This window comes from Podarcis muralis, chromosome 9, assembly GCF_964188315.1.
Source record: "Podarcis muralis chromosome 9, rPodMur119.hap1.1, whole genome shotgun sequence".
In the NCBI taxonomy this organism is placed as follows: Eukaryota; Metazoa; Chordata; class Lepidosauria; order Squamata; family Lacertidae; genus Podarcis; species Podarcis muralis.
The window spans coordinates 81,195,547-81,222,718 of record NC_135663.1 but is presented as its reverse complement, the minus strand read 5'-3'; the positions used below and the strand labels follow the sequence as shown (position 1 = coordinate 81,222,718).

At 44.0% G+C, this 27,172-nt stretch overlaps 1 protein-coding gene across 9 annotated transcripts in view; it reads left to right on the top strand.

Moving 5' to 3' along the window:
• The first annotated feature begins 4,409 nt into the window (after positions 1–4,409).
• Positions 4,410–27,172, top strand: part of SCAPER (S-phase cyclin A associated protein in the ER) — a 203,665-nt gene continuing 180,902 nt past the window's right edge. For 3 of the 9 annotated variants that reach the window (XM_028744781.2, XM_028744780.2, XM_028744787.2), the window contains exons 1-5: positions 4,410–4,655; positions 9,365–9,440; positions 16,402–16,519; positions 17,641–17,711; positions 22,622–22,816. In XM_028744781.2, coding sequence (XP_028600614.2) covers positions 4,600–4,655; positions 9,365–9,440; positions 16,402–16,519; positions 17,641–17,711; positions 22,622–22,816 — 516 coding nt within the window. In that variant the 5' untranslated portion in view covers positions 4,410–4,599. Of the gene's footprint in view, positions 4,656–4,881; positions 5,052–6,406; positions 6,466–9,364; positions 9,441–16,401; positions 16,520–17,640; positions 17,712–22,621; positions 22,817–27,172 lie in introns of those variants that run through there. The other 6 variants (XM_028744779.2, XM_077934571.1, XM_028744783.2 and 3 more) reach the window with 5 other exon arrangements.

The following is a 27,172-nucleotide window of genomic DNA, read 5'->3' as shown; positions in this document are numbered from 1 at the left end:
GTTTTGCCGGTATTATACCCTGCTTTGGAACTAATTCCTAATTAAAATAGGGGGAAATTACCTGCATTGCACAGGAACGCTAAAAATCAAACTACAAAATGCAAGTTTTTTAAAATCTATTTTGAAAGGTTCCCCACACCATCCACCTGCAGCTGCTGGGTGACCTTGGGCCAGTCACACTTCTCTGAAGTCTCTCAGCCCCACTCACCTCACAGAGTGTTTGTTGTGGGGGAGGAAGGGAAAGGAGAATGTGAGCCGCTTTGAGACTCCTTAAAGGGAGTGAAAGGCGGGATATCAAATCCAAACTCCTCCTCTTCAGCGCAGCACAACGCCAGAAATCACATATGCACATGTCCGCAGCGCCAGAAATCGCTTCTGTGCATGCCCAGACGCCAGAAATCGCACCTGCGCAGAAGTGATTTCCGGCATCTGGGCATGCGCAGATGCGATTTCCAGAGCCACAGAAGAGAGTCCCCACACTGCAGCACTGGTTTAGCACAGCGCATGGGGACTTGCCGAGCAGGCAGCTCAGTTCGGGGCTGGCTCATGCGCCAGTTAAACAACCCTCATGGGCCGCTTCCGGCCCATAGGCCTTAGGTTGCCAACCTCTGATATAGACGAAGACCTGCTCCTTCATTTTGGGAACCTTCATGCAAAAATTGGTTAAAAGCAGCGCAGTTCTGAAAATTTCACTCTGCCCTCTTGATTGAAAATGGTGGCCAATTGTATCCACAAAACCTGCTCCTTGATATTAAGAAGCATGAAACAGAATTTAGTTATGACATCTTAAGAGGCGACTTAATGTTTCACAAACAAACATTTCAAAATACCGTATTGTGCGGCTCTTGGAGGCTTTTCCTCGAAGAGGGAGAAGGGACTGACGGGCTGCCCTTCTCCCTCCCCAGGGAAAAGCCCCCAAGATCCCTCTTCACTGCGCGAAGCCTCTTCAGGGCAGGGGGAGCCTTCATCCCGCTGCCCTGAAGAGGCTGCATGCGGCTATTACAGAAGCCAGAACAGCAAGAGGGATCGCTGCGCAGCGATCCCTCTTGCTGTTCTGGCTTCTGGGATTCAGAATATTTTTTTTTCTTGTTTTCCTCCTCCAAAAACTAGGTGCGTCTTATGGTCTGGTGCGTCTTATAGAGCGAAAAATACTAGAAGATACTCAAGAGAGGGAGGAAAAGCATAGTGAAGCATAGTGGACCACCAGCTGATGACATGGCTCCCCAAATCAACACGTACTGTGGAAACTTCACACTGGACTTCAAGCATCTGGCATTGTGTGCCTCCCCATTCTTCCTCCAGACTCTGAGTCCTTGGTTTCCAAATGAGATGCAAAAGCTGCTCTCATCAGAAGAGAGATTTGGGGAGCCATGTCATCAGCTGGTGTTGGTCCACTTTGCTTCATTAAGTCCAGGGTCAACGCAGCCGTCTACCAGGAGATTTTGGAGCACTTCATGCTTCCTTCCGCAGACTTTGCAGCTCAGTATAGCCTTAGATGGATCAGTTGGAGGGTGATGGTTTTGAATGAAGAAAAAAATGGTCTGAGATAAGACTGTTTTTAGGGAAAACATTGCCTACACTTTGAAGGCTAAAGCAGTTCTGGATCTCAATGCCTCTTCTACATCATGGGAGCAATTGGCTTCCTAATACAAAGCCTAGAAGATATTTCTGGTCTGCAAACTAGTCATGTCAGAGTGGTACGTGCCTTTACAGAGCATGGTGGGGATGTGATCCCAGGTTCAAATCTTTATGAAACATGCTCTAGGACCTCTCAACTGAACACACCTCACAGAGTTGTTGTGAGGATTAAAAAAAAACCTCTGCCACTTCAGCTTTGGCCTTGAGTCAGCAGTGCAGACAGTACAGGAGTTACTTACTTTTCTGATTTCAATATTGTCATCTATAGTTATAAACAATGACTTGACTCAAAGTATTTTAGTGATGAAGTAATTGTTAGAGCTGACTCTCAACTTACGCCAGGGTTATGTTCCAGGGATAGCATGTGAAGCTAAACCCATGTACAGTGGTACCTTGGTTTTCGAACGTCTCCATTGACAAACGTTTCGGAACTTGAACGCTGAAAACCCAGAAGTAAATGCTTCGGTGTTTGAATGCGCCTCAGAAGTCGAACAGGAAACACGGTTTCCATTTTGAGTTTTTTACCGTTTCGGAACTTGAACAGTCTTCCGGAACGGAATGTTTGGAAACTGAGGTACCAGTGCAGAATCAAAACGCACTCTCCCTGCACCTCCAAATGCTCCCCCCACCAATGTCTCCAGTCTCCCAAGGCTGCTGAACGTTATCCCTGCACCTCCAAGTACTCTCCCAAGGCGAGTCCAATGGTGGGCGGGATTGCTGACCTTTTTCCTGGATGCCCACCCCTTCAAAATCCACCTCCCGTCCTGGCTTAGACCATCACCCATCTGGCTCAGTACTGTCTACAGTGAGCGGCAACAGATGATAGAAGTTGAACATGAATCTTCAAATTTAATTAGCAACAATTAACAACCTGGAACCTTCTGCATGCAAAATAGATGTTCTTCTACTGAGCTGCAGCCCTTCCAAGGATGACAATAAATACTTTTATGTACCATCTGCATTAGAATTTGTACTTGAAAGGTGGACAGCAAAATCAGGTAGCACAAAACCAGTTTTAAGCCAAGAAATGTCAGAAGATGCAAGCAACAGTGTTTTCACACTGAATGCCTTTTCAAGCTGTCTTTGTTTACTCAAAGCTCAACAAGATCTCCTTAGCAACAAAAGCAACTTTCCTCTTTACAGCCATCCTTAGCAGGTAAGCCAAGATCTGTTTTGTGAATTTTTAACGTTAGCATTCATAAATTCTGAAATAGTCCAATGATCTTACAAGGCTACAATGCTCGATTGTTGTTCTCTTAACACTGTATTGAATTTTCTAGAGCTCATGCTTTTCCTGGTTCTTTTGACACTAACATGAGTGGGAATGCATGAAGTACTGGCAGGAGTCAGATGGGTGAGAACAATGAGGCAGATTTACGTGTCGGAGGAAAATGTCAGCAAATGACAAAACCGAATTTGCATTCCTCCCAATTACATGGAAACCTAAAGTTGGAAAAGTGATCTTAGCCAGTGCTTTTTTTCTTAAAAAATGTTTAGGGGTACTGTCATTTTGACTCGAGAAAAAAGTACAAAGATTCACAAAATGTTTAGGGGAATGCGTACCCTAAAGCACTGATGATCCTAGCAATAAGAAGGGTTGCCTTGTTTGTGATAAACAGAAAACCTACTCTTTAGAGCTGTCAGCTAATTAAAGAAATTTTGGTTGCTTAATAAAACTGGAGGTGCCGTTTGGAAGAAGCATTCCCTCCTGTGTGAGTGAAGAGGAAATGCCTTTTTTTAAGATGCCAAGTTGATTGTTTTGTCACCTATTACTGTTTTTGCACGAGACACTGTACTTATTTTGCACACATTCTTCTAGCTATAATTGCCACTATCTGTCCTTGCATTTCCTTTCCTTCTGACCCCCCTGATCACATTACAAGCATGGGTATAGTAGAGACTGCCCCCCTGCTTGCAGCACTCCCCCACCCCGTTTCCCCATGGTAACCCACTGAACCCTCCCCTTTCCACTTCATGCCACCATTGCTGCTGCCACGGGTCCCAAAGTCAAATGGCTGTTGCTCCTGAGCACGAGGGGCAATCAGCTCGAGAGACTGATGAAGCGGCGGCGGCAGGGGCGCCTCCTCCTGGCCTTCCACGCCTTTCCTTCCTTCCAGGTAAGAGAAGAGGAGGAGGAGTTTGGATTTGATATCCCGCCTTTCACTCCCCTTCAGGAGTCTCAAAGCAGCTAACATTCTCCTTTCCCTTCCTCCCCCACAACAAACACTCTGTGAGGTGAGTGGGGCTGAGAGACTTCAGAGAAGTGTGACTGGCCCAAGGTCACCCAGCAGCTGCAGGTGGAGGAGCGGAGACGCGAGCCCGGTTCCCCAGATTACGAGTCCACCGCTCTTACCCACCACACTGGCTCTCAAGAGCCCTCTGTTCATGGGCAGAGACCCCCGACTCACGCAGCGCGGGCTGTGGGAAGTCGCTGGCCGCCAACCCAGATGGCTTCGAAGGAGGCCTGGCCTGCCCGGCCACTGGCCCTGGCGGCTCTGCCTGCGCAGTCGAAGGGCGGTCCCGCCAGGGAGGGATCCCGGGGCATTCCGCTGCGGAGAGCGCGCGCCCGAGGCCGGCGGGGCCGGGGCCTCATCCTGGCGCTCCTCCGGGCAGCACCGAGCCCGCCAGCCCTTGGCCCGGAGCGGCGAGGGGAGGAGAGCTCGGCCCCGGCTTTCCCGCCTGCTTCTCGCGCCTCCTTCTCCCTCGTGCGGCGAAGTGGCGGGCGCGCGCCTTCGGGCGACGCTGCCGCGCATGCCCGGAAAACCAGCCGCGCACGCTCCGTGGGGGCAGAAGTGGGAAAAGGAGAGCGGGAAAGCAAAGTCCGAGGCGGCTTCGGCGGCCCCACGGAGCACGCGCAGAGCTCGCCGCGCACGCCCAGTCGGCTCCCCTCGAGCGGGGGGAGGGGCAGGCGCTTGCCCCGCGAGCGCCTTTCGTCGCCGCACCGGCAACCGGCGGGACGAGATGACGTCACAGCGGCGGGACGCACGCAGGCGGAACGGCGCGGCGAGGAGGCGCGTGTAAGTGGCCCCGCGGCGCCGCAGGGGCGGGCGGAGTCGGAGGGGCGGGAAGCAAGATGGCGGCGCGCCGGTCCCTCTGCCGGGCCGCCCCGGGAGGGCTGCGCCTCTGGGCCTCGCCCGCCGCCTCAGCCCGGCGGCTGAGGCCCAGAGGCGGGAGGAGGAGGAGGAGGACTCCTGCCTTGCCTTCCCCGTCTCCCTTCGGGAAGGAAGAGTGGTGGCAGCCCAACCCCGCTGCCCTCAGGGCCGCCTCCCGGAGAGGCCGGGGAGCCCCTTCGCCTCTGCGAGTGGCACGAGCAACAGGGGCTCAAGCGCAGGTGTCGAGGCCGGGAGGAGGCGTCGCCCTCGGGCGCCTTAAACGCTAACCGAAGAGCATTGCGGACACGGTCTATCCCAGGGGTAGGCAACCTAAGGCCCGGGGCCCGATGCAGCCCCACCGCCTTCTCAGTCCGATCAGAGTGTTTTGACATGAGTAGAATGTGTGCTTTTATTTAAAATGCACCTCTGGCTTATTTGTGGGGACATCGGAATTTGTTCTCTTCCCCCCAAAATACAGTCCATCTCACCACATGGTCTGGGGGACGGTGGACCGGCCCACAGCTGAAAAAGGCTGCTGACCCCTGGTTCATCCAGTTGTGGACGGTTAAGACATGACAGGCACTTCGTGCTTTTAAGGCGCAGTGGGCTTCTTGGATGAAGGCCGGGGGTGTCATAAGCAATAGGGGCATATTTCAGAGGGGCAGCCTTGTAAGTCTGTGGAAGCAAAAATGACCCAGGAACATTAGGACTTTGCTTCCCGTTGATAGCCGTGACATGCCTCCTTTACCCAGTTCCTCCTGCTTTTCTATGTTCCAGAGTGTATGTGAACAAGCGTTTCACTCACCTTCCCACATTCTGTGATTTTTCATTAAATGGTCACAGCTGAGTGAAAGCCATGTCATTCTTTTTAATCAAAAAAAGTGTATACACGCTTCCATTTCTGGTCCATGTAGTTGTCCCCTTAATAAACAGTGTTTTCCAAAGAAACACACTTAAGGCATTGGTGAAATTGGTAAGGGTTTTGTAAATTTCCTCCAGAAGGGAAACCTGTACTGATAAAAGGTACATCTCCTTCCCCCGCAGTCCTGCCTGCCAATTTTATTGAAAAAAGGAATGATGAAGCAACTGGAGGGAGAGTAGGTAACACAGAAAAGGAGCTTATGCCCTGTTACACCGTCACCAAACATGTCATCATGGGATTGCATTTCTTACCAGCTGCAGAACAGTATGTTCATTATCCTAGATAGACAAGTATGGAACCGTTTGCTAGCATTACATGTCACCACAACCTCTCCAGCTAAAATGGGGGAAGTGTAATTTGTGAATCGTGATAAATGTGCATTAACTGAAGCAGAAGGAGATTCCAGAGTGATCATTAAAGTGCTTGAAATGGTTGTGTGATTTTTGGACTGATTCTTCCAGTGGCCTCTGGTACTTCCAGACTGCTCGAGGAAAGGTGCTGAAAGGTTGCTGCTCGAGGAAAGGTGCTGAAGGTGGTGGTTGAAGCCAGGATAACTGAGTTGCTGAGGAATACTGTTCTGCACGCTCCCCTTTCTTTTTTTTTAAAAAAATGCTAATACCTTTGTTATTGTTATTGAGGCACTACTGATTCTTCGCACATAAGCAATGCCTACCTGAGGGGGTGGGTTGTGAACACACTAAATGTTTTCATTCCATAACTTGATATGTATATATTTTCTTTCTTTCTCCAAAAGTGGCTGCACACTTTATCCGGACTAAAAGTCCCATAACGGACATAACTTTGCCTTTCATGGTATGAACAGCACTTTTCCTCTTCCTCCTATAGACAGTGCTGTGGCACTTAAAAGTTTGTATTAGTTCATCATGGCATGACTAGGGAGGCATTAGATGTTTTGTTGCACGGCACCCTCCCTCATACATCTTGGTCAGCCTCTTCCGCCACCCCCACCCCCGTCAGCCCCTCCCCTTGCTCCTTGCATGTTTTTAGCAGTGGTCACAGGCACTGTCTCCTTGCTCCCATGCCTGGTCACCTTCTGCAGCTCAGCCTTCCACATGATGCACCTGCATTGCCACTCTCTCTTCTGTCTCGTCTGGTGGAAGATTATCCTGGGAGGCGCTTCTACAGCTTCCTAGATTAACCAGTTCTTTTCAAAGACCCTGGCTAATCTGAGAGTCTGGCAGCATTTTAGGAATGTTAGGAGACCCCTGCTGGATCATACCAGAGGCCCATCTAGTTCAGCATCAAGTTGATTTTTGTAAACTGCTTAGACATTTTATTACAATAAAGCTATATATAAAGGTTGTGAAAGAAAGACAGAGCTGAGTGGAAGACCACTCTCCTGACTTGTGATTCCCAACAACTGATACCCAGAGGCATGCCACTTCCAGTACAGGAGGTAGTACACAGCCATCCTGGGTAGTAGTCATTGGTAGCTTTATCCTCCAGAAATCTGTCTAACCCCATCTTAAAGCCATCAAAGTTTGTGGCCAACACTTTATCCTGTGGTAGTGATGCCACAGTTTAACTATGCGCTGTGTGAAAAAGGACTAACTGATCTTTTCTCTCGGCTAAAAAGCCCCAGTAGTAACCTTTCCACATAGGGGAGTTGTTCTGGCTCCTTGGTTATTTTGGCTGCCCCTTTCTCAGTGCTTTCCAGCTCAACAATATCCTTTTTGAGTTGCTGCTTTATTGTAGATTGGCACTGTGATGCTAGTATTGAAGACTGTTGGCCGAAAAGAGTCTGAAAGATGATGCGGGTTTTCTAGTGTGGTGCTTTCAGGTAATAGTGCCACCTTAGCTCCTTTCCACCAGAGGAGGGATAATGGGATAAAGCTGTGAAGGCTGCAATCAGTGTGTCAAATTCTGGACATGCTCTCATTCTTGGCTGCCCCCTCCCCAGTGGGCTTCTCCTGCCTCATGTTTGAGCTGCTCCATGGCATGTGCTTTCATAGGCAAAAGCCTGTTTCGTCTGATGCACGTTGTGAATTGAGCAGCTATGTGTCCTCTTCGGTTCATTGGAGGAAAAATGAAAAAAAAATGAAGGCCAAATTTGTGTTTGCTTGTATGGTTCCGTCTGTTGCACCAAGTTGAATGATTCTAATATATATCTCTTGAGCAAAATGAGGAGTTTTGTTGCTTCTATGGAACTAGGATTTAGTGTTTTGCTTTCCATTTCGTTGTGTGTTTTTGCACAAAGAAAAGTCCAAGATAAAGCAATCTTACTGTTTTGGAGTGTGCCAAGGAAATAATGGTAGTCAGCAGCAAAACAGCAATTTACATTCGGTGTAGGATTTTTGTACACAACCCAGTGCTTATTGCAGTTGCAGTTTTGAAAACCTGACGTTTTAGCAGCATCCTTGACCCACGTTGACCCATGTTGTTTTGTTTTATACATTAAGTTTTCAGAAATGTAAATTAGCATAAATTAAATTCAACAATAGATCTCATTGTTGTATCCATTCTGGAATCAACAACAGTCCCTAAGAGAAAAGAGTTGGAAAAGTTTGGTAAATCCCACTTATTCCAGAAGGGATGACTTAGGCCTAATGTCATGAGGGTGCGGGAAATAAAAGCAATAAGATGTAAAGCAAAATAATGATTATAATAAAGAGTTGAGGTGGCTAGTTTGTTTAAGGGTATTGCTAGGTATGTTGTACTCAGCACCACCACAATTGATGATCTTTTCCCATTAGTAGAATTGAAGGTCCTCCTCTTACCTTTCATACAGATAGCTACCACCTCTTGATTTATCCTTGGTTGTCTATTTGCATATTAGGAGTTTCTTCCGATAAAATCATACCATGCAAGGAGAAATATTTTAAAATCCTGTTCAGTTATAGAAGCAACTAAAATGTGAGAAGAATAGAGTGGTTTGTTCTCAAGACATGACAGTATTAATCCTGGTTTAAAGGTGGCTTATAAGGGACGCGAGTGGCGCTGTGGGTTAAACCACAGAGCCTAGGACTTGCCAATCAGAAGGTCGGCGGTTCGAATCCCCACAATGGGCTGAGCTCCCGTTGCTCGGTCCCTGCTCCTGCCAACCTAGCAGTTTGAAAGCATGTCAAAGTGCAAGTAGATAAATAGGCACCGCTCCGGCGGGAAGGTAAACAACGTTTCTGTGCGCTGCTCTGGTTCGCCAGACACGGCTTAATCATGCTGGCCACATGACCCGGAAGCTGTACACCGGTTCCCTCGGCCAATAAAGCGAGATGAGCGCCGCAACCCCAGAGTCAGCCACGACTAGACCTAATGGTCAGGGGTCCCTTTACCTTTACCTAAAGGTGGCTTAGGGCAGTGTTATGAATGTGGGACATTGTCATGGATATTTTAAATGTAAGAATTGAAACATGATGCTTATTTGTTTGCAATCTTATATCTATGCTTCCCCAAGTTGTAGTTTTCTAGTGATGATAACTCTGGTTGTTAATGAATAAAATGCATTGTTCATTCATGTTTGTCTCTGTAACAGCAGCGTAGTGCCCCATCATTGTTAGTCTAATACCATAGTCTTGCTAGCATGGCGGTCAGTGTGACTAGTCTAAGGAATTATCTGCTAGGCCAGCAAACTGTGGTCCACTAGCAGTATAATTGAATTTGGTGCCTGGGTGTAAATGTTAGTTGACTTTGCAACTTTAGGAATTCCTGATTCTTGTGACTTGAATATTAAATGTTTCTCTTTTATATTAAACAGCTATGATGACTTCATGGGGTCAGCAAAAAATGTGATAAATGAACCGGTTGATGTAGAAGACAGTTATAACATGATGGTAAGTTGTATGTCTACTATGGCCATATTTTAGGATCTTAACTTGTTTGGCTTGTCCTAGTTCAGTTTTAGTTTCCACATATGTGGGTAATAGTTACCAGTCTTCCATGAAGCTGGAAGGTGGTGGACTGTTCTTCACGGAAGGTTTTTAAGCAGAGGTTGGATGGCCTTCTACCAGGAATTCTTTTTTTTTTTTAATATTTTTATTGAGTTTCTTTTCTTAGGTTCATATACACAAGATAAAAATAAGAAAGTACAAGAAACAAATACAAAGAAAGATAATAGAAAAAAAGGTTATTTCAATCCAACTTTCAATAATTTTTTCAGTATTCCAAATGGACTTCCCCACATCCTCCAGACTCTGCGTTCTTTGCAATAAAAGTTTCAACAATTTGTTACCTTGTTTCTTAACTTACTGTATCTTTCAGTTATTATGTTCCCAAATTCACAATCTCGTATCCCAACTTTGTTCATTTAAAATTAACATAATAAAGTTGATTCATATTACCACCTCTTTTTTCTTGTCTTAATTTTCAGTTTGCCTAAACAAGTTGCTAAAGCAAAAATTTCCTAATCGTGCATATTTCTTAACATTCATACAACTTATAATGTTTTTGCAAATAGTCCTTAAATTTTTTCCAGTCCTCTTCCATTGATTCCTCACCCAGATCTCGGATTCTGCCAGTCATTTCGGCCAGTTCCATGTAGTCCATCAACTGCGTCTGCCACTCCTCCAGCGTGGGTAGATCTTGAGTCTTCCAGTGCTTTGCAAGAAGAATTCTTGCTGCTGTGGTAGCATACATAAACAACGTTCTGTCCTTCTTTAACACCTTCTGGTCCACCATGCCCAATAGGAAGGCCTCTGGTTTCTTAGGGAAGGTATACCTAAATACCTTTTTTAGCTCGTTGTAAATCATTTCCCAGTAGGCCTTCACTTCTGGGCAGGTCCACCAAAGGTGAAAGAATGTCCCTTCTGCCTCCTTACATTTCCAACATTTATTATCAGGCAGGTGGTATATCTTGGCTAACTTGACTGGGGTCATGTACCACCGGTATATCATTTTCATAATGTTTTCTTTCAAGGCATTACATGCCGTAAACTTCATACCGGTGTTCCATAATCTTTCCCAGTCTTCAAACATAATGTTATGTCCAATGTCCTGTGCCCATTTTATCATGGCAGATTTAACTGTCTCATCCTGTGTATTCCACTTAAGCAGCAAGTTATACATTTTCGATAGTGTCTTAGTTTTTGGTTCTAACAATTCTCTCTAATTTCGATTTTTCCACTTGGAAACCCACTTTTTTATCCATTTTAAACACCTCTTGGATTTGAGCATAATGTAACCAATCCTGCACCTTATTTTTTAACTTGTCTTGGCTCTGCAGCCTCCAATTGTCTCCAGTTTTTTCAATTATTTCCCAATATTTTGGCCAATAGGCCTCCATATTGAGTCTTTTCCTAGCCTTGGCCTCTACCGGTGATAGCCACCTCGGGGTCTTACCCTCCAATAAGTCTTTATATTTCAACCAGACCGCAAAGATTGCTCTTCTGACTATATAGTTTTTAAATAGTTTATGAACTTTAACCTTGTCGTACCACAAATATGCATGCCAACCAAAAGCATTATCAAACCCTTCCAGATCCAGGACATCAGTGTTCTCCAACAAAAACCAATCCTTCAACCAGCAGAAGGCTGCAGATTCATAGTACAACCTCAGGTCCGGCAGGGCAAACCCCCCTCTTTCTTTCGAGTCAGTTAGTATTTTAAACTTTATTCGGGGCTTTTTGCCCTGCCAGACAAACTTAGATATATCCTTCTGCCACTTTCCAAAACATTCCACTCTGTCCACGATCTGTAGGGCCTGAAACAAAAATAACATTTTCGGCAATACATTCATCTTTATAGCTGCAATTCTGCCCAGCAAGGAAAGTTTCAATCTTGACCAAATTTCCAAATCCTTCTTAATTTCCGACCAACATTTTTCATAATTGTCTTTAAATAGATTCAAATTTTTAACAGTCAAATGAACCCCTAGGTATTTCACTTTTTTAACAACACTTAGTTCTGTTTCTTTCTGGAACCCCTCTGTTTCTGTAGGTGTCAAGTTTTTAGCCAGAACCTTGGTCTGGAATTCTTTAGTTGTGATTCCTACATTGAAGTGGGTTGGACTAGATGCCCCTTGAGGTGCCTTCAAACTATAGCATTCTGTGATTCTATAATTTGATTTCTTCCCCTGCTGCTGAATCCTTCTTTGCTGTGTTAACTGATCACTACTAATCCTTTTTCTTTTTTTCTAACCCAGTCCCTTTCTATGTTTTGATGGATTTTCACATTTTGCACTATTAGGAATCAGGCAACTGTTAAACAAATTCAGAATTCATTTCTTATAGAAGCATTGCTATAACCTAGTTGTGTTGTTAAAAGGTCATAACTTTAATTTTATATCTTTGATGCTAGCTTGTACCAAATCCTAAAACTTCTTCATCAAATTTTCCCCACCAGTGATGCATATTATGTCCTTTCTTTTAGGGCTGGGCAATGTTTAGCTGCTCTGCACACACATATACTGTGAACGTTTCTAGCTTTAAACTGTTCATGATGGTTTTATTACATTTTTGGTTGTTGTTAGCTGCAAAAACAGTGCCCTCCTCACTGAATTAACCTCTTCACATAAGCCTTCAAATGCAGTTAGTGCTCTAGTAACTTTTAAACATAATAAATCATGAGATTTTCTGTTTGAAAGTGCTGTAGCCATGTCTCTGGTGAGGAAAGTTTTTTTCTTATGACAAAAGCACGTATATATATTACCATAGAGATTTTGAAAATTGCTATTTATGAAAAGAGAACCAACGTTTGCCTAAGAAATTGCCTTTATTTATTTATTTAAATTTGTATACCACCCTTCATCCAAAGATCCCAGGCCAGTTCACAAGAGAAAAATACAAAATGAGAATACAAAATACATAATAAAGAACATGTCACAACAAGTATTTTAATGCATATTAAAATCTGGTGTGGCCATTTGCCACAGTTTTATAAACAACAGGAATCACACTGTTTATATTTGAAAGGCTTTTTGAAAGCATTGTGAAGAATGGATCCTTTCCAGTCCCTCACAGATCTGTCTTTTATCAACAAAATGATGGGGAGATCGAGGCAAAGTCCTTACCCATCAAGTTCAGCAGTCTCTGGAAGACACCCACTCCCTGTCTCAGATAGAAATTGCAGCTAGTTCACACAATATGTTTTTCCTCAATGCATGAACAATTCTAACTATCCCTGAGTCTCATGTGGGCAAAGTTAGGCAAAGAGCAGACAAACTTTGCCTCAGTTCCTATGCTGATCATTGGACTTATTGCCTGCTGTATTCTCAAGTGCCTGGTTCATGGGTTGAACTGGTTCGGGGCTCCTTGTGTGACTCACTATGCATGGTCATCTGCTGCCTCGTGCCTCTGTCTGTTTCCTTTGACCTCCTTTTATCTGTGGAACTCCTTGCCACCAAATATTCAATTCTTCAGTCCCTCAACTTCCTTCAGAAGTGACGAAAGCAGTCTTTCCTCACCTGGTGCCCTGCAGTTGCTACTGCACTCCAACCCCAATAATCCCTGATGGTCAGTGGTAAGAGATGAGGTGGAGTTGCAGCCCAGAAAAACATGCAGGGCACCAGGTTGAGGAACTGTGACCTGGACATATCTATTTTACCACCCCTTCTCTAACTCACTGCACTTTTAACTGAGATGGGAGGTGTGCCAAGTGATCAGCTTTTTTTGTTGGTGTATTGCTTGGAGGGCTTACAGCCAAGGTGGTAGTGGCGGTGGATCTTTTATTCCTCCTCCTGCTTTGGGGCTGCTGATTGCAGTAGCAGCGGAGATAGCAGCACAACTCACAGTTGTGCTGTCAACTTGCAATCAGCGTTTTCTGTCCCATCCACCCCCACCCCAAATGCCCCTTAAGTTGTGTAATGCATTCAGGAAAGAGTGGGGAGATGGCAGCCTGTAGTAGCAGCAGCAGCAGCAGCTGCCTTTTTTGTGGCAACTGTCTTTATCCTTCCCAGAATATGTCTGGGGTGTTCTGGGTGGTGGTGTTGCAATTAGCAGTGACTGAGAGGCTCTCTGTTCCTTCCACCCTGCATAGCAAAAATAGTGTTAAAAGAAAAATACCGTATTTTCCGCTCTATATAAGATGCACCAGACCATAAGACGCATCTAGTTTATGGAGGAGGAAAACAAGAAAAAAAATATTCTGAATCCCAGAAGCCGGAACAGCAAGAGGGATCACTGCGCAGCAATCCCTTTCACTGTTCTGGCTTCTGGGATAGCCGCGCGCAGCCTCTTCAGGGCAGCGGGATGAAGGCTCCCCTCCCTGAAGAGGCTAAGCCAGAAGCTAGAACAGTGAGAGGGAGCGCTGCGCAGCGATCTCTTTTGCTGTTCTGGCTTCTGGGATAGCTGCGCAGCCTGCATTCGCTCCGTAAGACGCACACACATTTCCCCTTACTTTTTAGGAGGGAAAAAGTGTGTCTTATAGAGCAAAAAATATGGTAAGTTGATTCTATGACCCATAACGACTACCAACACAGTAGCCAGTAGGCCTGGACAATGTATTGATATATCACCCAGGACCAGTATAAGGGGCGGACCGCGATGGCGGCTTCACTTGGCGGTATGTCGCGAGTGAAACTGCCACCTCTCCTGAGTCCCTCTGTCACCAGCTCCCAGCACACCAAGGGAGAAACCAGCTGCAGCCAAGCGCTGGAGGCAGGGGGACTCAGGAGCGGCTGCGGTTTCACCCACAACATACTGCCGAGTGAAGCCGCCATCCCACTCAGTCCTCATCCCAGCAAAGAGGGAGAAACGAGCTGCATTGTCGAGGCGCCAATACAGCTTGTTCCTCCTCTGCTCCTTTAGACTGTTTGGCTTAGAAGTGGGCAGCTGCCCTTGCCTCAGTCAAGCAGTTTTTTAAAAACTCTGTCTTGTCAAATTTCGCCCGAGTTCTATCCTTCCAAGAAGATAAACAAATCCACTCTCTTCCTCCCCAGAAATTTCAAGCTGAAAGTTCTCACCTGAGAACTTCCAGCTCAATTCTACGTGCTTCTTCAGTTGTCTTTCCTTACCTCCTCCTTTATTTCTCTGTTTGCCTAGTTGGTAAGCCTAGGAGCAGTTTCTACATTGTCAAATTTGTTACATATCATACAGTGTCTTGTTTTTAGGTGTCGCAAAAAACCCCCTGATATTAATGGTTAATATTGCACAGCACTGTATTGTGTAAAGTCTAGAATGTCCCTTCTTATACCTTTTTTAAAAAGAGTGTGATTTATAAGGTATAATTTCAATATAGCAAACTGCAGTGTTCCAGCTTGGTTTGAGTAGCATGTGAATGCCTTTCCAGCTCCCACCTTGAGCTTGCATTAAGGATTTTGATTCTTTTGCAGAATCATTTCACCTGGTGCAGAATTAATGTCCTGACAAACCATAGTTTTCAGTTAAGGAGATGGTCTTGATATGTGCAATTTCATTCCTGTCCTTTCCAGACTGGTATTTAACTGTGGTCTCATATGTGCCAAGGCAAACTATGGTTTCCTTGCAAACCAAAGATTGACACCAGTTGTTTGAAGTGGGTTTGTGAAACATGGTTATAAGAGAATTGGCTTATGTTAACCATGGTTTTGTCAGGTTGCACTCATAGCATGACACCGTAGTTAGCACTGGAAAGATAGTTATCTTAACAGAGGAGAGGGTTCACATATTTTTAATACTGGCTCCCTGTTTACAAATTGTGGTTTGTTGGGAGCCAGCAGTCGCACTACACTAACCTATTTGTGCCTATTTTGCTTTCACAACCAAATGCATTTATGTAATGTTCTTTCTCTGGGCAACAAAGATGTCTGGTGTTTAGAGTACTGTCAAATTATTACAATGCTGTCCTTCTGGGGGAGAAATATTGGATGGAGATGGTTCAGTTCATATTAAGGAACTTGAGAAGCATATCTAAAATGTGCAGAATTGTGAATAGTGACATTTCCACCGTTTGCAAAAAATTGGGAAAGCAAAACATTGGGAAAGAAGCAGCTCAGAGATGCCTATTTGAGTTCTTCTGCATGACACTAGATGGCACACTGTGGCTTTGAAATCAAGACACTAGAAAATGATTGGAGGTGAAATAAAATATAAAAATTATCAACATAGCGCAGTATGTCCTCTTCGTATTCTGCATTTCACCCCATCCATTATTGCTTGGAAAAATCTCTTTCTGAGGGATTTTATATGTGCAACTGCTTCATTACACGTATCTGAATGTATTTGCTTGAGCTTAATTATTAACTTGTTAATTAATATTTTAGACTATAGCTCTCATAGCTTCTCTGACCATTGGCTATGCTGGCTGGAACTGATTAGAATTGGAGTCTAGTAACATCTGTAGGGCCACAGGTTAGCCACCCATTGTAGATCTTTGTGGCTGGTGTATAAAATAACAGTTATATAAAACTTTTGTGTGTGGTTTTTTTATTGATCAGAAAAAATATATTAGTGACCGAAGACTTAAGAGATGGTTCAGAAGTAACAGTAAACTGTGATTTGCCAGTGGCTGATAAATCAGGATATAAAATAATGCTTTAAAGCTAATTTGCAAACCCCAGTTTGGGCACATTGTGGTTTTTGATAAAGTGTCTTAACTGACAAACCATGCCTTGGGATATTGCTCAGTCCATGGAGGCTGCAGTTTAGGATAGCATCTAGGTACTCATATTCCAGCTGTATAAGAAAAAATATTGTATATGCCTTCCCTAAATCACCACTTGGGTAAAGGAAGGTTAGCTCAAACCATGGTTTAGCATTGAATTGGAACCAACCCAATCCAATGACTGCAATCCAATGCCCTTTAGAGTAATCCTCATTGAATAAGGTGTAGTATAGATAGGATTATTGTGCTGTTAGTGAAACAATTTCCCTCTATTTTCAGGCTTCCTTCCAGCGTTCAAATAGTCATGACAAGGTTAGAAAAATTGTGGCTGAAGAGGGTCGCACAGCAAGGAACCTGATTGCATGGAGTGTGCCCTTGGAAAGCAAAGAGGATGATGGTAGGCATTAACCATGGATCATATTTATGTTCAGCAAGTAATTATGCCAGTGAAACAGATTGGCATTCTGTTCAGGACAGGCAAAGGAAAGTTCAAATGTGGTGTACTTTAACTTAATGGAATTCGCCATCACATGATTTAGTTGTGGTCACTGTTTTAGATGGCTTAAAGGGGGATTAGATAAAGTCATGGAGGAAAAGTCTGTCAATAGCTGTATACTGTTTCCATGTTCAGAGGTTGTAAGCCTCTGGACACCAGTTGCTGGGCATGGCAGGCAACAGCAGGAGAAGACGGTTGCCACATTCACGTCTTGCTTCTGATGTATCTGGAGAGTGGCCTCTGTCACACAGGATGATAATGGACTAGACCAGTGGTTCCCAATTAGCTAAATACTGCAGCCCCCGTGTTTCACAAAAGCCAAGCCATGGACCCCCTATGTTTGAAAATGTTTATATCTCTATGGTAGTTTTGGTTGTGTGAATGGTGCCATGGACTGCCTGGGTGGGTTATGCAGATCCTCTTGGTTCTGCGGACCACCAGTTGGAAACTACTGAACTAGATGGACCTTTGGTCTGCTCCAGCAGGGCTTGTACTGTATTCTTATTATGCCTGTCAGTCTCCCCCCCCCCCCCAAGGCATGCAGCTAGAACTATAAAAGCAAGAAAAGGTTGAGCACCAGCAAAACTGTATACCCCCAAATTAGTGCTCTAATTATGGAGTGGAATGTTCTCCTTGACATCTGACATGTCTTACATAGTTGCCATTTTTACAGAGTATGATTTTACTAAAATTGAAGAGAGCTTGGGGTTGTGAGCTATGCATACCATTAAGCTCCCCCCCCCCCACCTCTTCTCCTTTAATTTTTGCCAAAATCCGATAAAAATGCAACCCATCTGCTAGGCATGAAGGAACTCAAGAGTTGTTAGATTTATGAAAAGGTCATATAAATGCCAGTGAAGTTGGATGTTGATTTCCAGCACCCTAACTAACCACTGTCCATTCTGGTTGGAGCTGATGGAGTTTAAAAAGTCAACCAACATCTGGAGGACCACAGGTTTACCATATCCAATGTAAGCATTACGGAATTATTGCTTGTTTCAAATGCTGTTTTCTTTTCACAGGAAAACCAAAATGGCAAGTAGGAGGGAAATCCAAAAGAATAACTCAGGGAACTCATAAAACTACTAAACAGGTACATGCAAGTTTTCTTATTGGGTTGCTCTTCATACCACACTAGAAAAGTAATGTGTTCTGAAACAAAACTTACAGTGGTACCTCACAAGACGAATGCCTCGCAAGACGGAAAACCCGGAAGACGAAAGGGTTTTTTGTTTTTTGAGCTGCTTCGCAAGACGATTTTCCCTATGGGCTTGCTTTGCAAGACGGAAACGTCTTGCAAGTTTGTTTCCTTTTTCTTAACACCGTTAATACAGTTGTGACTTGACTTTGAGGAGCAACTCATAGCACGCGGTGTGGTAGCCTTTTTTGAGGTTTTTAAAGACTTTGGTATTTTTGAAGCTTTTCCAAAACTTTCCCGACACCGTGCTTCGCAAGACGAAAAAAATCACAAGACGACAAAACTCGCGGAACGAATTAATTTCGTCTTGCGAGGCACCACTGTATATGCTTCATTTTGAATGTTTTGTTCAACTGTACTGGAGATAAAATATATCTTAAGCCATTCCCATCCTTCCACATAGCAGTTTTATTTCAGTGTTTGGTTTGCTGGCATTGTGTTTGGATGATCATATGCCAGTTAAGCTGAGGTATGAAGAAGCTTTATGGATGTGCATGCAGCCTCTTCACATGAGCCATAAGACAAACCAGGGCGGGGTTTAAATAATTTTTGTTGTTATTATTATTCCATTTTACCAGAAAGCTGCAGGTAACAGGTATGGAACAAGAAAGTATATTAAGCAACGTGGCATAGTGGTTAGAGTGTCGGACTAGGACCTGGAAGACCAGGGTTCAAATTCCCACTTGGCCTTACTAGGTGACCCTAGGCTAGTCAGTCTAACCCACCTCACAGAGATTAAAGGAGGAGAGAGAGAACCATATATGCCACCTTGAGATAAATGAAGTAAATAAATAATAAATTCATGTGACCTGAGGTACAGTGGTGCCCCGCAAGACGAATGCCTCACAAGACGAAAAACTCGCTAGACGAAAGGGTTTTCCGTCTTTTGAGTCGTTCCACAAGATGAATTTCCCTATGGGCTTGCTTCGCAAGATGAAACATCTTGCGAGTTCTTGCGAGTTTGTTTCCTTTTTCTTAAAGCCGCTAATAGCCGCTAAGCCGCTAATAGCCGTGCTTCGCAAGACGAAAAAACCGCAAGACGAAGAGACTCGCGGAACGGATTAATTTCGTCTTGCGAGGCACCACTGTATTGAAGAATATTTAATCATGTGACCTCCCTTCACTGTCTGAAGCAATATGCAGGATTGTTGTCTCATCTGTCATTTGTGAGAAATAGTCCTTTCTGTGAAATAATGATCACTGAGTGCATAGTGTTCTCTTGATTCTACCATGCTTTGTGAAATTACGGATGTTCTCCTTGGGTGGGGAAAAGAGGCATGTGTCAGCGATCATCTTGAAACCCAACCCCTTAATTTTCTAAAAATAGTTTTTATCACCTGCCCTTCTAAGTGTTCTCTGTGGTCCTTACCTCCCTTTTATTCTTCCCTTAATCCTATGTGGTGGGTTCTTGCCAGCTGAGCAACTGTTCAAGGCTTACAGAGACAAGTGTGTGCTGCACATGTTAACAGGCTCCTGGGATGCCAACCAGGAAGCAGGCCTCAGGCTCAATGCTGCCTCCAGTAACAGCTCTTCTCTCATCATCGCCTAAGATCGCTGGGGTTTGGAGGCGATACCTCCTTGTTGACTTGTGTGTCTCCTTGAGGCTAGTTTTTCAGCAGTTCCTAAGTGATAGACTTGGGCGATGAGAAGCTTTGCATCACAGAAGGTGGAAACAGCAGCCCAGATAAGTCATGACTCATACTGTGGGATTTAAAATAAACTTTTCCTTAACCTCCCAGCCCCCAATTCTTCATTTAATCTTAGTCTGCAGTCCCACTTACTAGCAGGTAGAAGCCTGCTTGATATGAACACATGAAAGAAACCGAAGATATTGTTTGCAAGTCATTGATAACTTCCTGGAGCTCTGTGTGAGTTGGGACATGTCTCCTGTCTGTGCGTCTCAGTTGCCACATGTGTTGGTCAGATCCCTTGTATGTGTCATCTATGGTGAGTGTAATGTAGCTAACCAAGTGGGGCAGTTATACGTGGTCACGGCCCCATTTTTCATTTTAAAGAAAAAGGTGGCATTGATGGTTAAAATGATAAAAGCAAAGGGTAGTATTTGTCTAACTCCTACTCAGAGCAGACACGTTGAAATTAATGAACCTAAATTGTTTGTCTCCAACTTTTATTTTAGGGCAGGCACTTTATCTGGTAACTACTAAATGAAGTTTTAATTTTCTTTTCCATATTGTAAAAATATCAAGAACATACATATTGCATTTATTTTGCTGACAATCTGTAGCCTGAGCTTTAAGGGTTTATTTTGCAGGTCTGGTTTCCCACAGATTTCTTTTAAAAAAGAAAAAGAAAGAAAGAGAAAATCCCTAAGTATAGCCACATCTCATTTCAATTCTTTTTTTTTTTGTACCAGATATGCTAAAATATTGCTGAAGAGCTAACAAGAAATAGATTTTAGATGCTCAGCAAATAGAAAATTCTTCTGGTCAGAGCAAGTGGAGGGTGAAACTAACATCCAGACGTGATGAATGTCTGTCTCACTCTCTGGGGGAGACAGAAAATTACACTGATATTTCAAACCGCCTGGAGATTAAGAAGGGCAACACTAACACAAATACCCAACTGTTCCACTTCAATAATGAGGCTTTATGAAACACAAAATGGAGAAGCATAGATGTAAAATGATAGTCAGATATCACTAATGGAAACTTAATACTTTCTCTCTTGGGGCTGTTCGGTCACTTTGACACCAGAGCTGACTGGCAAAGGCAAGATTAATTTCCATAGGTTTTATATTAAAAGCAACAACTCTTATACAGTTCATTTAAAGGTATTTCACAGAGTAGTCCTAATGCATTCATGCCCAAAAGCAAGTCCCACTGTGCTCAATAGGATTACTCCCTTAGTAAGTGTGTTTAGGGTTGCAGCCCAGACACTATACATCAGTGGTTTTCAACCTTTTTGAGTCCACCGCTCCCTTGACCAACGGCTTTATTCCTGTGACTCCCCTGTGGGTTCCAGCTCATCCTGGGGTTTTGTTACAGGATGTGTGTAAGTGGGGATTCCCCCGCTCTGCCCCAACCCATTCTGCCCCTGCCAGCTCCCCTGAATATTCCTCGGAGGAGAAGAAGAGTTTGGATTTGATATCCTGCTTTATCACTGCCTGAAGGAGTCTCAAAGCGGCTAACATTCTCCTTTCCCTTCCTCCCCCACAACAAACAGTGGGGCTGAGAGACTTCAGAGAAGTGTAACTAGCCCAAGGTCACCCAGCAGCTGCATGTGGAGGAGCGGAGACGCGAACCCGGTTCCCCAGATTACGAGACTACTGCTCTTAACCACTACACCACACTGGCTCTTGGAGAGAAAGAGAGATGATACAGGAAGATATTGGCTGAAAGTGAATGAAAGGACAGCCCCCCAGGGCTTCTCTGAACATTCCTCAAGTCTCCCCAGGGTGCCCCGGTGCGCTGGTTGATCACCAATGCTGTACACCTACTCTGCAGGACAGGGATGAGAAACCTGTGGTTCCTCAGTTCCCATGGGCCACAGCTTGCACAGCCAATGGCCAGGGATGGTGAAAGTTCTTGTCCAGCAGCACCTGGAGGAAGAGAGCTTCTCCATCCCTATTTTACGAGCAGCTTTGGTGGCCAGCAAACATGGAAGAAGGAATGTTAGCCAAAGAATGGAGGAGAGTGTCTCCTGTGCTGCCCTGGATTCCTAGGCTGTGCTTGTATACACTACAGCAAAATGCTTGGCAGTTCTGCCTTGTATGTGCACAAAGGGCTTTTTTGTGGGAATGGATGGGAAGCTGCTTGCACATGTATAGGAGAGGGCACATAATACGACAAGAGAACTGAACATGCCTCGTAGGTATATATTGAATTCTCTAGCTAGAGACATTAAAGAGTATTACTGTAATTCTATTGAATAATATGTGTGTAAGTGCTTTGTAGATTCTACTTGTGAATGTTAATTTAACATTTGCCATTATCACAATGTCTATGAGAAGAACTAAAAAGTTCCTTCACTGCTTGAAATGCTCCCTCTTTCTGTCCCATGAATGTGCCTCAGTGGATAACTTCCTGCTTTCATCAAACTGTACTTTGCTGCTTCGCTCAAATCAGCAAACTATGATCTGAGTGAGCCCTCCAAACTAGGATTGTAAACCACAATTTACTCCTAGTGTTGTTGTTTTTTAATTGTTTTTATTGAAGATTTTCTTGGGTTATAAAAGTACAAACATCACCTCTGCTTTCAGATCACAGAGTTCTTTTTACCGATCATTTATATTTGATATGAGACTTGATGCTGTATACAGTATAAGGAGGGAAGAGAAGGGGGTAATTTGCTCCTAGTTGATCAAGCCAAAATGTTATGCGATCAAGGGAGTGCATGAGCAGAGGGCTTCCTCCCCACCCTTCAAACCCTTGAGTCCCCCCTGTGTGGTTGGATTCCAGGCCCTCCCACCACAGACTTAGGGCCAGTGGTCGGGAGGATGGGAGCTGGAATCCAGCAGGAAGCTTATCTATGGAGTCTTGGAAACATTATATTCAGTGCTTTTTTTTCTGGGGGGATGCAGGGGGACGCACACCCCTAAACATTTTGTGAATCTTTGTACTTTTGTCCATTTACTATATTTATTGTTCCCATTCTGAACTATAAAATGGTGATTTTTCTTGAGTCTAAACATTTTTAAAAGAAAAAAAGCACTGATTATATTTGAATACTTTCAGTGCTTTGTTTTAAAAGTGTTTGGGCTGAAGCAAAATGCATGTCCTGTGAATCGCCAACCGTTGGCCACACTTGCTGGATTTTGCATTTCAAGTTGTGCCCCTTCTTTGCAGAGTACCACATCAGACTGCAAAATAACATCAGCAGCTGGAGAAAAAAACTTTGATAAAAGCCCAACTAAAACAAGACAGCCTCGGAAAGTGGATCTGCGAGCACGATACTGGGCCTTCCTTTTTGACAACTTAAGACGTGCAGTTGATGAAATCTATGTCACCTGTGAATCAGATCAGAGTGTAGTAGAATGCAAGGTAAGCTCTTCTGGTAGTGCAGTAGATGCATGGATGATGCTTGGTTGCTACTTATAATCCTCAAAGTACTGCGGGACTCTTGAATCTTGTTGCTCTGTTCTTTATGAGTAGGCAGATATACTGTGGTCTGAGCTTTCATAGACTAGAGCCCATTTCGTCATCTGCCACTCCAGACTTTAGGTTCTGAACGCTTATGTGCTAGAGAACATTCATTTCCATTGGGGTTGGGATCTGTGGTGAAACCACTGCCCCATCCAGGGCCTTGCTGGTGAGCTGTGGCCAGAGTTGAGGGTGTGATTGGAGTGGCTTTTTCTATTTTTGTCTTCCTCCCTCCCCCCCCAATAATGTATTTTCCCCTTGACATCATTGAGAGGAAAATTAAATCATTGACTCCAGGGCCTGTTTGTGGTGGGGATGATCCTGTAGATCCATAGCCTCCCTGGACCCACTGCATTCAGGGCAGCACCAGTGGGTCAGTGGCAGCAGCACTGATTTCCACAGCCACATTGGGGAAAGCCTGTGGCTGCAGACCTTCTTCTCAGTACACTGAGAGGGAGCCTAATCAGCTGCAATGTATTTTCATATGGTTCTGTTGGTGGGTGCTTTCATGGTCTCCTGCTGTCTTTTGCAGTACGTTTTCAATGGAGTGGATGATAGTGGTTGAAAGGGAGGTGTTGGAGCAATTGGGTGGATGGTGTGTTTGTGTGTAAGGTGGACTTGTTAGTGGGGGCGGGGTCAGAGTGACGTATCGTAAATCGGTCTGCTTGGGCAAGAAGGGAGGATGAGACAGAAGGGATCCTTGACTCTGAAAAACTTTTCAAAATGTTCGTGTTTTTGCTTTTCAGAAAGGTTTATTGTTTTATTTGTTATTACAGGTTTTTGGTTTGATTGTTTATCTATAGTATAAGTTATTTTTGTAAATTGTTCTAAAACTGAAATGAAATAACAAATCTGCAGGATCCACACGAACCTTTAACCACCCTTCCTGAGAGCTTAGGATAGTTTCCTTATTCTTTAAGTTGCCTTTGGAGTCCAGTTTTCTCCTTGTATTGACTGTAACAGGCTAACTTGAGCAATTGTCATTTTTAAAATTGGCTGTTTAAAACTCTCTAATCTTGTTTGTTCGCAGAAGATTAATCATAATTTAATTTTATATATACCCTATATGGTCAAAACGGCTTTAAAAACAAGAATATTATGGCAGTGTAAACCACTGAAATCCAATAAAACCAGAAGCTCTCAGAACAGAGGAAACTCTAAAATAAGAAATCTTAAAGGGCTCTAATTAAAGAATAACTCTGAAATAAATTATTCATTAAACAACATTTAATATTTATATGATTCCCCCATTGCAGTGAGATTAACACACAGTAGACTGTATATGAATATATTGTAGTTGATTTACCTGCAAGTCCCCCAATATTTCAGTAATCAATCCTGTAGGTGGCACTATTGAGATTCAGCCTGAATTCACATTCTTTCGTTTCCTGTTTAATATCTTAATTACACATTGTTCCCTTTCTCCAGAGATAGCTATCGCTCCTCTCATTCACTTGCTGGTGGTAATTATGGAAGATTGATGGCTCAGTATAAACAGTGTCTGGGTGGGTCGTAGTCATAAGTTGGCTTTCCCCATATAATTTTAGATGGAAAACAGACACATCACCCAGTGTATTTTTTGCCAGCTCAACTGAAAGGAAGCTGGCTTCCTTCTTTATAACATCAAATTTACTCCTTGGAGTTTTATAATAAGTAAATAAGTAAAACAATGTATGAATATATACATACATACATACACACACACCCCAAGAAATACATGGCGAGCAAAAGAGAGAAGTTTAACATTATGAAACTGTTGAAGGTATCCAAATTACTTTCCTATGAACTTTGAGTGAAAATATTCACCACATTCTGGAAACCATTATTATTGCTAGTCCATGACATGTAAAGAGAACTTTCATCTGGTCATGAATATTTAGTTTTCTGTTGAAATGAAAGATGACCAAATTGACTCTAGGGTTAGTGTACAAAAATAGAGCTGGAAGAAAGCAAATTCTGAAACCAAACAGTGGCCTGAGGTTTCCAAGCTGCCTGTTGGTTTAACACAATTTAACTCCCCCCCACCACACACAAAAAACAAAACACTGAACTAAACTGAACTGTCCTCTTGCTCAGGAAATTTCCCCAAAGACCCTCCCCCCACTTTAAAGAGACCTGATACTCCCTGCAGTGTAATCAGATTATGATTTTCTAAACTTTTATGGCTGAAAGAACAGTAGTTTATTTGTATGACATCTCCATAGATCCAAAACTGCATTCAGAATTCTGGTCATATCATTCATGCTAAGTTGGGAAGGAAATAGCATTAAAACTAAAACAAAAAATCCCCCAAACATTCATTTTACAGAAGAGTTAAGGTTGTTAAGTGATACCAGTGTAATTATCCAATGAATAATTTGTATACAAACCCTAAACATTAGAAAACTGCATAGAATTCCTGCCTTTCAAAAAAAAAAAAAAAGGTCTATTTTATTGTGCCACTGGAGCTTTAGTTCAGTCTTATGCATTGGTGACAATCCATGGCCACTTCAGTTATGGCATTTATGTTTTAGAAAGTACAAATGGGACCTACAAATGGGGGGGGGGGGGGGGAGAGGTGTTTGTGTATGTCTGAGGATGCTAACTTCCCTCCTGTTTCTTAGCTGACCTTGTTTAATGTATATATGTATTTATTCTTTTCCTTAAAATATTGTAAGTCACTTTGGGTTGCTGTGGTAAAAAAGGTGTGAAAATAATAATTTTGCCTCTAGTTCTGTTGGCACAGGGCCACTGACGTCAATATTAGCAGGAGTGATTATCTCTATTTGCTTTATTGTGTGGGGTGTGTACATGTGTGGGGTGTGTACCCTGTAAAATGCTTATAGCTATGTGTTAGTTGGGGTGGGTGTGGGTGGTGCTGTGGTGGCATTCTTGGGCTTGCCAATCAGAAGATCACAGTTTGAATCTGCATGACTCAGTGAGCTCCTGTTGCTCTGTCCCAGCTTCTGGCAACTTAGCAGTTTGAAAGCGTACCAGTGCAAGTAGATGAATAGGTAGTGCTGTGGCGGGAAGGTAAATGGCGTTTCCGTGTGCTCTGGTTTCTGTCACAGTGTCCCATTGTGCCAAAAGCGATTTAGTCCTGCTGGCCACATGACCCGGAAAAGCTGTCTGTGGACAAATGCTGGCTTCCTCAGCCTGAAGCGAGTTGAGAGCCGCACCCCATAGTCACCTTTGACTGAACCATCCAGGGGTCCTTTACCTTTTAGTTGGGGTGGGGAATATTCCACTGCAAAAGAAAGTGAAAATAATTATGGTTACGGTGACACTGCACTGTGATGTTGGCTTCTTCTGGATGGAAGTAATTCTGCTTCCCCTGTCTTTAGCACCAACCGTCTCTCATTTATACCATGCAGTGATCTCAGTTTTTGATGTGACTTTGACTGAGGCTACAGTGGCAGGCTTGAGCTTCCGTATGTGCAAGTTCCATCTTTTTCTGATATCTGCAAGTAAGTAGGACTGGGTGATGGTTGGTTTCCAACATCGCAGTGTATCACCAGCTAAACATTGTGATATGCTGGTATATCACGATGTCTGAAATAAGGATGGAGCTATGTACGGTGGGCATGGAGACTGGGTGTGCGGGTGGCTGAAGAAGCAGCCACAGAGAGGCAGGCAAGCGAGGCAAGCTCTTGCGTTTGGAGGGCGAACTCCTTCCACTCCTCCCTAGACAAAGAGAGGGAGAAGGAAGAAGCAGGAGCCTCGATTCCTGGCTGGGGTGAGGATGGATAGTGGAGGAGTGAGACACTGAAGGGGAACCCCTCCCCCCCCCACATCCAGAGCCTGGCAGGTGGTTCTTTAGGTGCCAGGAGGGGCAGGGCAGCTGGCTGAGATGAGCCACAGGGAAGCAGCTGGAGGGGGAAGGCAGAGCCTCAAGGAAGCAGTCAGAGAGGAAAGGCAGGGAAAGGAGCAGCCAGCCAATCCCACTTTGGGGGAGGCAAAACGGTGTTTGGAAGGCAGCAGCCAGCAATCACCAATACACAGGGACAGGACTTCTCAAATTGCTCGCAATTATACCACCTCCTGGAATTTTGAAGGCTGTTTGCAATGTATTGCCAGATCAAATATACTGAAACAGTTATCGCAATGTGGGCTGCTTCAAACCGGTTTTGAATTATGTATTGGTCCATCGCACAGGCCTACAAATAAGGTTAAATATTTCCTCCTCATACATTATTCCGTTGTTTGGGGCTTTATTTAAGGTTTGAAGGAACAGAACAGAAATAGCAGTGTGTGATGTGCACCCAATTCTCCAGATGT